General features: G+C 42.2%; 1 protein-coding gene across 1 annotated transcript; it reads left to right on the forward strand.

Moving 5' to 3' along the window:
• Positions 1–1,359: 1,359 nt before the first annotated feature.
• On the forward strand, positions 1,360–3,295 carry LOC118563084 (zinc finger BED domain-containing protein 4-like). The gene is made up of 3 exons (XM_036136737.1): positions 1,360–1,514; positions 1,545–2,302; positions 2,530–3,295. Exons 2-3 carry the CDS (start codon positions 1,641–1,643, stop codon positions 3,026–3,028), a joined length of 1,161 nt encoding a protein of 386 aa, XP_035992630.1. The 5' UTR covers positions 1,360–1,514; positions 1,545–1,640; the 3' UTR covers positions 3,029–3,295.
• Positions 3,296–12,651: the final 9,356 nt, after the last annotated feature.

Consider the following 12,651-nt stretch of genomic DNA (forward strand, 5'->3'; position numbering starts at 1 on the left):
TCCCAGCTAATAGCCATATAATATAAGATATAATATAATATAATTCAATAATTTATTGAATTTGTATTGCACCTTGCCTTTTTCAATCTGAAAGTGCTACAGTTTTAAAACAAACCAGGGAATCGAAAAAGGAGCAAAATGAAAGGTTAATTTCAGCATTGTAATTTCTAAAAAGAAAGGTCTTCAGTCCTGGAGAAACCACAGTCTACTTTCTGTAGACTGTGGTTTCCTCAGGTGGTCAGGGAGGGTGTTCCACCAGTGAGGTGCAGCAGAGCAGCATGCCCGTGTCACCCATGGTGGGCAGTTTTGTCCGTGGAAGGTGGGTGGGCTGGTTTAGAGCCAGTAGGAAGGGAGGGACTCTGCTGATGTCTGAGCAGTAAGCAGGTGTTTGAGTTAGCCTGATGCTGTGGATGCACTGGTGAGTGAGTAAGGAAACCTTGTAGTCAATACAGCATGAGACGGAAAGCCAGGGGAGAGATTTTAGAATTGGGATGGTGTAATTGTGTTTCCTTTGCTTGACTAGGATCTGGGTTGCACTAATCTGTGCATATTGAAGGTTTTGGATGGGGTTCCATGAAAAGCGAGTGGCAGTAGTCAGGTCTTGAGGAGATAAGATAAGAAATTTGTTTGTTGTCCCCCAATGGGGAAGGTCAGATGTAATAGTGGCAAAGACAGTGACAGTTACACACAATTTAAAATAATGGAAAAAAATAGGGATGCACCGATGCCGATACTGGTATCGGCATCTGGCCCGATACCACGTGTTTGTACTCGTACTTGTATCCGTAAATGTGTTCCGATACTATAGGACCGGATACTATCATACTTTTCTCTTTAACAGAAAGCATTAGTTTGCGATCAGATACTAGACGAAGAAGAAGACAAAACAGCGAAGAAGAACGCAGAAGAAGAAGAAGACAAAACAGCGAAGAAGAACGCAGTGTGACGTCAAGAGCATAGAGAAGGAGGAGGGAGCAAACACAAAAAGGGTGAAGGAGTTAGCCATGTCCGCTATTTGGAAATATTTTCAAGTTAACGAGGACGACAAAAGTAAGGCTGTTTGCAAAATATGTCAATCAAAGTTATCAAGAGGAGGAACAAACCCTAACAGTTACAACACAAGTAACCTGATAAAACATCTTAAAACGCAACACGACGCAGAACACAAGGAGTTCTCTCATGGCGGTGGGAAACTGCAACAACCAACATTGCCGCAAACGCTGAAGAAGCGGGAGAAGATGTCCAGAGACAGTCCACACGCAATGAAGATAACAGAAGCTCTTACCCAATACATTGCCCTCGATGACCAGCCATTATCCGTCGTTGAAAATATTGGATTCCGACGTCTTCTGAGTGTGCTGGAGCCGAGGTATGAAATTCCTAGTCGGCAATACATCACTGACCGGGAGCTGCCGAAACTATACGACTTTGTGAAGAGACACATCCAAAGCCTTTTGCAAGACGTTTCAGCGATAAGCTTGACAACTGATATCTGGACGAGCAGCGTTAGCCCGGTGTCACTCATTAGCCTAACTGCGCAATGGGTTGACAAAGATTTCACCCTGCAGAGGGCTGTCTTGCATGCAAAACATTTTCGGGGATCACACACTAGCTTAGCCATCGCGGATGTGTTTGATGAGATGCTCCGGAAGTGGGGCGTTCCCAAAACTTTGATTCATGTTGTGCTACGTGATAATGCTAAAAACATGATAAAAGCCATGACGGATGCCGGACTTCAGAGCCTTCCATGTTTCGCGCACACACTCCAGCTGGTGGTTAAGGAGGGGCTTCTGGTCCAGAGGAGTGTGACTGATGCTGTCGCTATTGGTCGGAAAATCGTAAGACATTTTAAACACTCCACATTAGCTTACTCCCGGCTGGAAGATATTCAGCTGCAGCTCAACCAACCAACAAAAAGATTGCAACAGGATGTACAGACCTGCTGGAACAGCACATTTTACATGTTACAGTCTCTCATTGAGCAGAAGCGCGCTCTTGGAATATATGGATCTGAACACGAGCTTCCAGAGAATCTCGCCGCTCACCAGTGGGCACTTTTGGAAAAAACTGTTGTTGTTCTGGCTCCGTTTGAAGAGCTTACAAGAAAAGTAAGCTGCTCTGATGCATTGGCATCAGATGTGATCCCTGCTGTGACTGTGCTTCTGAGAATCCTGAACAGAGAAACTGAAGAAGATCAGGGTATCAAAACAATGAAGTCGACCTTAGCTGCAGCTGTGAAGAGGCGCTTCACTGACATGGAGAAGATCCCCCTCTACTGCATTGCAACTCTACTGGATCCAAGGTAAAACTCTGCCCTTTTCTGTTTAGCATATTAGAATATGATCAAAACAGAACCAATTAAGCTAAAACGTAATTAAACATTTATTTAGAATAATGCAATTACACTTATGGCATTTAACATACACGATAAGCTTACCTTACGTTACATGATATGATTTACCATTTTTCACCTACAATTTAAAGACTAGCCTATCCATAAAAAGCAAATGTATTTTTTTTCTGTTGTAGGTACAAAGATCGTTTTTTCTCAAACGTCAACATTGCCATAGATGCCAAAGAAATGCTGAAGGTGGAGTTGCAGAGTGTGAATACAGGAGAGCCAAAGGAGAATCTGGAAGAGCCACCTGCCAGAAGGCTTCGTATGACACAAGCTAGCAGCAGTCTGGACAGAGTGTTTGAGGAGATAACAGAAGAACAAAAGTCGTCTTCACAAAGCCATGCCACCCCAGTGGGTGCTGCCATTCAGTTAGAGACCTACCTTGGAGAGACTACAATTCCTCGAGAAGAAAACCCACTGCAGTTCTGGGGTGTTAATAAAATGCGGTTTCCTGCTTTGGCTAAAATATCCCAGAGGTACCTCTCAGCTCCATGTACCAGTGTAGAAAGTGAGAGACTTTTTAGCTCAGTTTCACACATCATAAATGAAGATCGAAACAGATTAAGTGCAGCAAATGCAGAGATGTTGCTTTTCCTCAAGAAAAACTTGCCTCTCACGTTCTTAAAATAGGTTCCGACCTAAAAGACAAGCTTTACAAGAAGCATAATGTAATTTATCAGTTGCTCATTCAAAGTTTGTTTTCATAGTTATATATTCAATTTGCATATAGGTAAAAACTGTGACAAGGCTGTTAAAACTATTCAGTAAATGTTAAAATCTATGTTTAACAGTGTTGGTTAGACTAAAAGTGGTGTTCTATGTCTTAAAATATAACAAGAGGACAGATCTATACAATTAAAATACACCAAGTGTATTTCTGTTTGAGCCAAATGAAAATAAAAAAAATTCAAATAAATTCTGAGGAGTTAATGGCACTTTATAGTACTCGTATCGGTACTCGGTATCGGCAAGTACTGAAGTTGAAGTACTTGTAATCGTACTTGGTTTGAAGAAATCTGGTATCGGCACATCCCTAGAAAAAAACAATCTATTCTCAAGTTAGTGCTAAATCAACAGAGGATGAGCTTTATGAGAAATGTCAAAAATGAAAATAAAATAGATACCAGAGAAAACTAAATTGCACAATTATTGTTAATATGGCATATTCAGGTGAAAAAGACAAGATTTTCAAGTTACACAGTGGAAACAACAGTAAAACCAGTAAAACAGTGGAAAAACACCAGCCTATTTACAGAACAACATGAGATAATATGCAATATGCACAATAGTACCACAGTATTTTAATGTAGCTAAGGCTTGGTCAAGTGTACCATAGCATCTGAGAGACACTATAAACGATTCATGATCAGATCAGATCCCATGCAACCATCAGCACGTTTGTAAACAGTTATTGAGTCCGTTGGGAGCAGCAGAGATTATAACGTCTAACAGCAGCTGGGAGGAACAACCTGCTGAAACGCTCCTTTGAGCATCTAGGATGCAGCAGTCTGTCACTGAAAGAGCTCTCCAGCTCTGCAGCAGCTCTAGGCATGAGCTGGGAGACATTGTCCATCAATGATTTTAGTTTTCTTACAGTCCTCTCGGCTCCCATCACCTGCACTGGGTCCAAAGGGCATCCCAGGACAGAGCTGGTCCTCCTGATGAGTTTATCCAGCCACTTCCTCTCAGCTACAGATAACCTCCTGCCCCAACAAACCATACCATAGAAGATGGCTGATGCCACCACAGAGTCAAAGAAGGTCTTCAGGAATACCCCCTGCACTCTAAAGACCTCAGCCTCATCAGCATGTAGTCTGTTCTGACTCTTTTTTTTTATCATCAGATGTGGACAGTAATGCAGGGACCTTAGAGATGTTCCTGAGGTGGTAGGAGGTTTTGCAGAGGTATTTGATGTGAATTTCAAATGTAAAATGAGGAGCAAACCTTACACCAAAATAAGTCAACGTAGAGGAAAGTGGAATGCTGGCCAGAGAAGGTTATGGTTGAAATAGATGATGAGTGAATCACATGAGGGGAGCCAACTAGAATAGCTTCTGTTTTTGAGGTGTGTAGTTGGAGATGATTGGCATCCATCCAGGCTTTTATTTCCCCAAGAAAAGTGGTGAGAGTGAAGATGATGAGCTAGGAGAGAGGAGGAGGTCTGTTTTGATGTAAAAGTGTGTGTCATCTGCATGAAAATAAATCCTACGATGATTGATGATGTGACCAAAGGGGACAATGTACAGGATAAACAGAGTGTGGTCCGGGAGGATCAGCGGGGACAGAGAGGTAGCGTCAGTCGCCATCAGAAGGCCATTTGTAACCCTAATCAGAACTGTTTCAGTGCTGTGGGCAGATCAAAAGCCATTTCCATTTCCAGAGTTTTGACAGAAATGATAGGGTGGCAATAGGTATGTAGTTGACAAGGTGGTCTGAATCAAGGATGGGTATTTTAAGGAGAGGTTGGATGATGGGCCAGATGGAACAGAACCAGTTTCAAAGGAAAGGCTTATCGCAGAAGTTATCAGAGGACTGATAAGAGGCACGTATGTTTTCAGCACAGCAGTGGGGAAAAGATGGAGTGTAGGATTTAAACCATTCAATAATATTTGTGACTTCTTGCTGGGAGACTGATTTGAAGCAATAAAGAGGTTGAGGAGTTTCAGCCCAGGACTTGTATGGTGGCCTGGGTGAAACCCTCCATTTTGTCAAGGCAGACTGTAAGTAAAGACGTTTGAGGTTGAAGGAGATGGTTTTTTGTGGAGAAATTGCTGTTTGGAGTTCCCAGGACTGTTGTTAAATATTCCAGAGAAATGCTCGGAGTGTACTTCATGGAGGACTCTTTTGATTCCCCCAATAACTTTTTTTGTGGACTGTTTGCTCAAGGGCGTGTCCAGCCACTTTAATGTGTCTCAGCTCACCAGTATACCAGGTAGCTAAACACTTTCAACCTTTCCCTACTGCACTCCATTGTTCCCACATCAACAATTACAGGATCAATAATGAGCACCTGCCTGATGACTATTACCTGGTTGCGCTCACTCCAATCATCACCAAATGTTTTGAAAGATTCCTCTTTCCAAACATTAGAACTGCTCATCCTGCTGACCACAGCTAACATCTCAGTTTGCATACAGGGCAAAGAGGTCAACAGAGGATGCTGTAATAACAGCTCCCCACACAGTCCTAACCCACCTGGAAAAGGACAACACCTCAGGAGGCTGTGGAGTCCAGTTCCGCCTTTGACACCATTCCTCATAAACTGGTTAATAAACTGAGCAACCAGGGCCTGGGCAGTTAGTTCACTGCACACATGGATCCAACAGTTCTTCAGGAACAGACCCCAGAGCTTCTGGATTTATAAGCACTTTCCATCAACCCTCATGCTGAACACCACATTCACTACACCAACGCAATTGGCAGGTTTGCTGTGAAATCTGACCTACTGTTGTAGGACAGATTTCTGGCCTACAGAGAGGAGGTCTAACACTTCACACTATGATGCTGGAAAAATAACCTAGACCTCAACATCCCAAAGATGAACAAAGTAATTATGGCCTTCAGGGAATCTAGGTGCACCAAAAACACACTCCCCTCTTGATACATGGTGAGGATGTTGAGAGAGTTGTAAACTCTGGGTGTGCTCAACTTTGCTGACCTTGCCAGTAACACACACAACTCACACCGGGAGGGGGGAAGCCCAACAAGGACTTTAGTTCCTCAGGAGGTTAAATCACGTTCACCATCCTCATCAGGTATTCACTGACTTCTACAAGTTAGTGAAAGAGAGCTTCCTGGTGTATGACTGCAGTCTGTGGTTCTCCTGTTGCTCTTAGGAGAACAGTTGGAACCTGTAACGGGTGGTCAGGTCAGCAGAATGCTTTATTGGATTACACCTGCCCTCTCTGATGGAGATATATATATATATATATATATATATATATATATATATATATATATATATATCCATCCATCCATCCATCCATTTTCCAAACCGCTTAATCCCTAATGGGGTCGCGGGGTTGCTGGTGTCTATCTCCAGCGTTCACTGGGCGAGAGGCGGGGTACACCCTGACAGGTCGCCAGTCTGTTGCAGGGCAACACAGAGAGACAAACAGGACAAACAACCATTCACGCACACACTCACACATAAGGAGAATTTAGAGAAGCCAATTAACCTAACAGTCATGTTTTTGGACTGTGGGAGGAAGCCGGAGTACCCAGAGAGAAACCACGCATGGACAGGGAGAACATGCAAACTCCATGCAGAAAGACCCAGGGGTGTATATATATATATATATATATATATATATATATATATATATATATATATATATATATATATATATATATATCCTATTTGGTGCTCACCTTTGTTTTGTGTATTATTTAGTCAATATACCAAATAATTTACAAAGTAATAATAGTATTAATACATATTTTCATATATATGTGTATATATGTGTATGTGTGTATGAGTGATTCACACTGCCTAAGAAGAGCTGCTAAACCGTTTTTCATTGTTTGAAACAATGACAATACATTCTACTATATTCTATTCTATATAGTAACTTCAGCTTGTAACAACGGATCCCAGCTGCTAACGTTATTTACCCCCACTGCAACTGAAGGAACGCATTAGTAAGCTTAGCAGCCACTCTGCAAATTTCTTTAAACCTTTAAACATTGCTTTCACTTCTCACATTGAATCATCTGATTGCGGTGCATCGAGTTCAGTTTTCCATCACCTCTATAAACACAGAGGTTTCGGCAAATTCCTCACCCGGAGGTAAGGCAAGGCAAGTTTATTTGTATAGCACATTTAAGTAACAAGGTAGGTCTGAGGTGTTGTCCTTCTCCAAAGTGTTGTACATGAACGGAACATAAGAAAGGAAAACGTTACAGAGGACAGCACATTGCAGTGGAATAGTAGTAGTAGGTCAATAAAACTTAATCTAATAAAATTACAGTGAACTACAACAGTTTGAAATGAACATTAACATTTAAAGGCAACTCTGAACAAATTTTAACCTTGATTTTAGGGAACGCAGGGTTTCAGCACTTTTACAGTCTTTTGGGAGTTTGTTCCAGATAAGTGAAGCATATCTAAATGTTGGTTCTTCACATCTCGTTCTAGTTCTGGGTAGATTTGAGCCAGAAGACCTGTGCGGTCTGGAGGGTTGATACACTGACAGCAAGTCTGCAGTGTACTTTGGTGCTAAGCCATTCAGTGACTTACAGTGTTTTAAAGTCTATTCTCTGAGATACAGAGCTTCCAAGTCCATGTTAACATGGTGCCAAGGGTGGAAATACATCAACAATGACTTGGAGAAATAATTGTTTCTTCCCATTAACCTAGTTCACCCTGATGTCGGACCATGAAATGTTCAAAAATATTACTAAAACCCCAAGAGCTCCATCTCAGAATCCATGAGTCTATCAGTATACTGCATGTCAAAGTTCATTAGCGCAAGCGCCTCAAACCCACTGTTCCACAAAAATATTAGGAATCTCAATGACCTGAAGTAACGTAGATAAAATGGGCCTTAAAATTTCTCAACAGAAACTGTATAAAGTCACACAGAAAAAATACTGACAATGTGACTGCTAAAGGTAGGTCTATGAGGTTAATAATATGGTGTATTTGACTTTTTTAGAAGGGCTTTCCCATTTGGCCTCTTCTTTGTAGGATAGAAAATGGCAATGAGAAATCAGTAGTGTGTTTTTGTACCGCTGGATGTCATGATTTGAAATAATCTGGTTATGGTTTTCCTTTTGGGTTTCTGTCTTTCAGTATTCTTCTTGTTATATTCTACAAGTCTTGTCTTATAGTTAAATTTTCACATTTTTTTTACTGATTGGGTTTTGCCTTTTAGACTATATTCTAATTCCTAGCTTTAGTGTTAGATTGGTCTCTATAGCAACATTTACGTGGACAAAAGTAATTAGAATAAAGGGCTGATTGGAATAAAAATTATGATTGGATTAAGCTCAATCGGAATGAAATTGTATTTCGAATGACAGTGGAGGATTATTCCATTTGATAAACTCATCAATGTGCATATCAAATCCAGCCTGGGCACTCGGAGAGACTCGTATAATATTCCTTTGTTTAGTATATTTTGTTGTTTAACAAAGACAGAAGTACTTCTTTTTCTGTTGTTTTTTAGGGAAATTTGATAAGTGTGCAAGTCAGAGTGGTTCTATTCTGAATAAAGCAAGGTGCATATACACGCACATTATGATCAGATTCTTTGTATGCCCATATAAACTGTACAATCCAATAATTTAATCTGAAGAAATGTTGTGCATGTAAACATAGCTACTGTCTCTGTCCCAGCCTTGTTTTGTTTCCACTCCCAGCTACTGCTACCTTAATCAGTGTCATTCAGTCCACCTGTGTATGCCACCTGTGTTTTTAACCGGCACCATGCCATATATATGCTGGTCAGTTTGATTGTCTTCTCAGGGGTGAATACTGCTGCCATGCCAAGCCTGTCATGGCTACGGCTGTTGTGTATTGCCATGGTTTGTAATTTATTTTTTTTAATTAAATGTTTCAATTCACCAACCTCTGCCTGTCTGTCTGCTATCGGCTCCAAGGCTACATTCATACTGCTCTTTTTGCCATATGCGAGCCATATCTGTCTTTTTCACAGCAGTGTGTACACTCTCCTGTCTTCAGCTACACATCCACACAGTAGTAGCAGTTAGCGCTCCATAAACGACCATTGATAATAGCTGTGCTGCTCTCTACTTACCTTATTTAGTCTTGCTATGGTGTGGTCTTAATATTGACAGCTCCCATTGCTCAACACCCTTCTAATAATAACAAGGAGCGATGCCAGCTGGTATCTGTTTTGTGGAGTTTTTTGAAACAAAACTTTATTGAACACTTCTTGAAACAATTACATTCACCATTGCTTCTGTAAACAGTGCGCTGATGTGTGACGTCTCCTTCTGTTATCTGAGCATATGGGTCACTTTGCCTTCTTGAACTGTTCAGAGAGAAGTATGATGGCGGTCGCATTTAATATCTATATTTTGGCCAAAAATTTGAAATTGAGCATCAAGACCTGCAGTGTGAACGTAGCCTATAGTTAGATTTGAGTAATTTAAGGATCAGGTAGAAACAAACTCATGCATAACAACCCTGATACACAAAGCTCTCATGTATTGAAAGAACTCTTTCTTTTTACCATGACTACAGGTACCTGCTCTTCTTTGTTGTCAGAAGAGACAGACCCTCGGTGTCCCTCATCATGATGTTGCCACCATAATTTGTCCCCGTAATGACGCTGTGTACGAGGTCCTGAGCAATTTTTTCCATCCCGCAAAGTGTTTTATGTGTTGGCCAAAAAGTTGAATGTTTTGTTGTTTCTTCCACATGTTAACTGAGGCCCCTATATGGTTTATGGCAAACTACATGCAACATCTTATGACTTTCTTTGAACAATGGCTTTGTTCTTGCCACGCCACAATCATGAAGGTCAGAATTGTGAAATGAGCAACTGTAAATAATTATATTAATCTCTGCAGCTCCTCCAGTTACCCTCGGCTGCTTCTCTGATGACTGTTCTCCTCGCATGGGTTTGTGCTTTAGATAGACAGCTACGTATTGACAAATTTGCAGCTGTGCTCTGTGAGATGTTGAAAGCATAATATTCTAACTGAACCCTGCTTTAAACCTTGCCACAACTTTCTCCCCGGCCCATCTGCTGTTCCTTGGTTCTCCTGATGCTGTTTGTTCTCTAATGTTCTCTAACAAACCTTTGGGGCCAGAAACAGAAAAGCAAAGCTGCATCTACTTTAGATTAAATTACACAACAACTGATTCTGTTGACAAATATGATTGAACAAGAAGCATGCCACACTTTTAAGATTTTGTAAAAAAAAATAAAAAATTAAAAATTAAAAAAAGGAAGCAAAATAAACAACAAAATGTTTTTAATCATTTTTCTCCAACTTCATAATTATACACCACTTTGTGTTGATCTATAACGTAACTAAATCCTAATAAAATACATTGGTTTCAGGTTGCAACATGACAGGATGTGGTCAGGGTTGCTGCAGTGGGTATGGAGACTTTTGCAAAGCTCTGTAAGTTCTGACTCCAGTGTTCCTGGACTGGAAGAAAGAGATGGGGCTGGCCTTTTGGGCGTGATCTGAAAGCAGACCGGAAACTTTATTTTGTATACAGTTTTTTCCCTCCTGGAGACGCCTTTGAGCTCTGACTGTTTAACCAGAGTGCTACTGTAGGGTGCTTCGATAGTTTAACTCCTACCAGTAGCTGCGCCAAACAAAAAAGGGTGACTCGGGGTCTGGCTATTCATCCATTCTCTGCGCTTTAATTTCCATTGATTGAGTATGCCGGGGGGGAAGGAGAGGGAAAGGGGTCCTCACTGAAGGACCACGACACGCCTTCAGACGCGGACAGACCCTTACAAGCCATCTGCCACTAAACCACTAACTCCCCCCTCCCCACCCCATATGCGCGACGTTTATTTTCGTGTCTCCCTCCCTCCCTCCCTCCCTCCTCCGGACCGAAGCGCACGTCTCTCTGCGCCCCTGTCCACCGGTCTCTGTCTACACTAAACTGGAAGCATGTTTAAGGACCTGTAACGGTATGGGCCCTCTGGGGCCATATGGTGAGGGGGAAGCAGGAAGATTTTTTTTTTTTTTGGTCCCTTAGGAGGAGACACCACATGGTCACTCGTGGGAACGTAAACACGGCGCGCATCACACGATATTGATCATAAGAGGCGTTGATTGGGGAAGGGGAGGGTGAGAGTGCCAAATGTGCTCATCAATGGACTTTTTTTTAAACCAGTAACCCCAGGTATACGGCCAATATTTATGCTTTTTTTCCTCCGCCCACAGAGTAAAGCGCACTGGGGTTACCCACGATGCCATGGGTGGTAGTGGAGAGAGTAAGAAAGCGTCAGGGTTAAACTAAAGAGAGGCGGTGAAAAGGAGGAGGGGAGTAAACTATTGCCACAAGGTGAAATCGCGCAGGGAATCAGGATGGCCTCCCAAACACATCGATGTGCTTCATTGTTTCTGTAAAATCTCATTTAAAAGTCCTATTAGAACCTGAAAATGTCACATTGTTGGAGCAGAACTGGTTCCTGTGTGCTGGGCCTGTTTTATCAGCTGAAACGAAATCAACAGCTTCTTTTGTGTCCAGATCAGATTACCGCGGCCAGCTGCTGCAGGAGCAGGGGCCACGGGCCAGACCCGCGTTTCCCCCTGGGCTCCTCGGGGCTCCGCTGGGGCTCCACGCGGCTTCCCACGACTCCTCGCAGCCTCTCATCGCGGACCGCCGCCTCATTTGCATGCGTTGCTGTTACTGGAGACACGACGTGCATTACATGTTTGCAGAGTGCCCCAGTAATTACGTTGTAGGGCCAGAGACGCCCTTTGCGGGGATGTGTGTGTGTGTGTGTGTGTGTGTGTGTGTGTGTGTGTGTGTGTGTGTGTGTGTGTGTGTGTGTGTGTGTGTGTGTGTGTGTGGCTCTGTGTACACGCACACGTGTGTGGAGAGGCGCATTGGGGGCCACAGGGGGGGAGTGGCAAACAGGGAGCTGTGGGCCGGGGCCAGTCGCGTGCCACTGTTTATGAAAAACACATCTGCCGCGCTGCGGGGTGACGCATCACACCACGTGGGTCTCTATGAAGAAAAATCGATAATTCAACAACCGATAATGTGCGCAACAAGTTTACCCACAGCAAATATTCCCGTTAACGCAATGAGCAGCCAACTGTTAGGGTAAGTAGACAGAGGGTCAAACAAACAACACGATGTAGCCTGCCTTAAATAAAGCCCAACCTGCAATCAGAACTCCAAAGAAAACTCAATGGGAATAAAACGTCTGAGACCCAAAAAGAGAATTACAAAGATACACGAAAAGGTGTCTGCTTCAACAGGAGGTCTCACCAAGTGTGAATTTAAAACTCACGTTCAATTTGCCCTGCTCTTCTGAACGCACATTACTTTATTTTGTGTTTTAGATACGTTTAGAAAAAAAGACCTATATGTATTTTTAACCCTACATCTGTATTTAACAGATGTAGGGTTAAAAAAAAAAACGTAACCAATCACACCAGCCAAACTTTTTTCCAAATAACATTACTATACAACTACAGAGTTTGGTGTGTTTCATTGAGATTTTATATGATAGACCAACACACAGGAGTTTATAATCATGAAGGGGAAGAAAAAGGATTCACAATTTTCTGGGTATTTAAAAAAT

This window comes from Fundulus heteroclitus, chromosome 5 (assembly GCF_011125445.2).
Source record: "Fundulus heteroclitus isolate FHET01 chromosome 5, MU-UCD_Fhet_4.1, whole genome shotgun sequence".
Lineage (NCBI taxonomy): Eukaryota > Metazoa > Chordata > Actinopteri > Cyprinodontiformes > Fundulidae > Fundulus > Fundulus heteroclitus.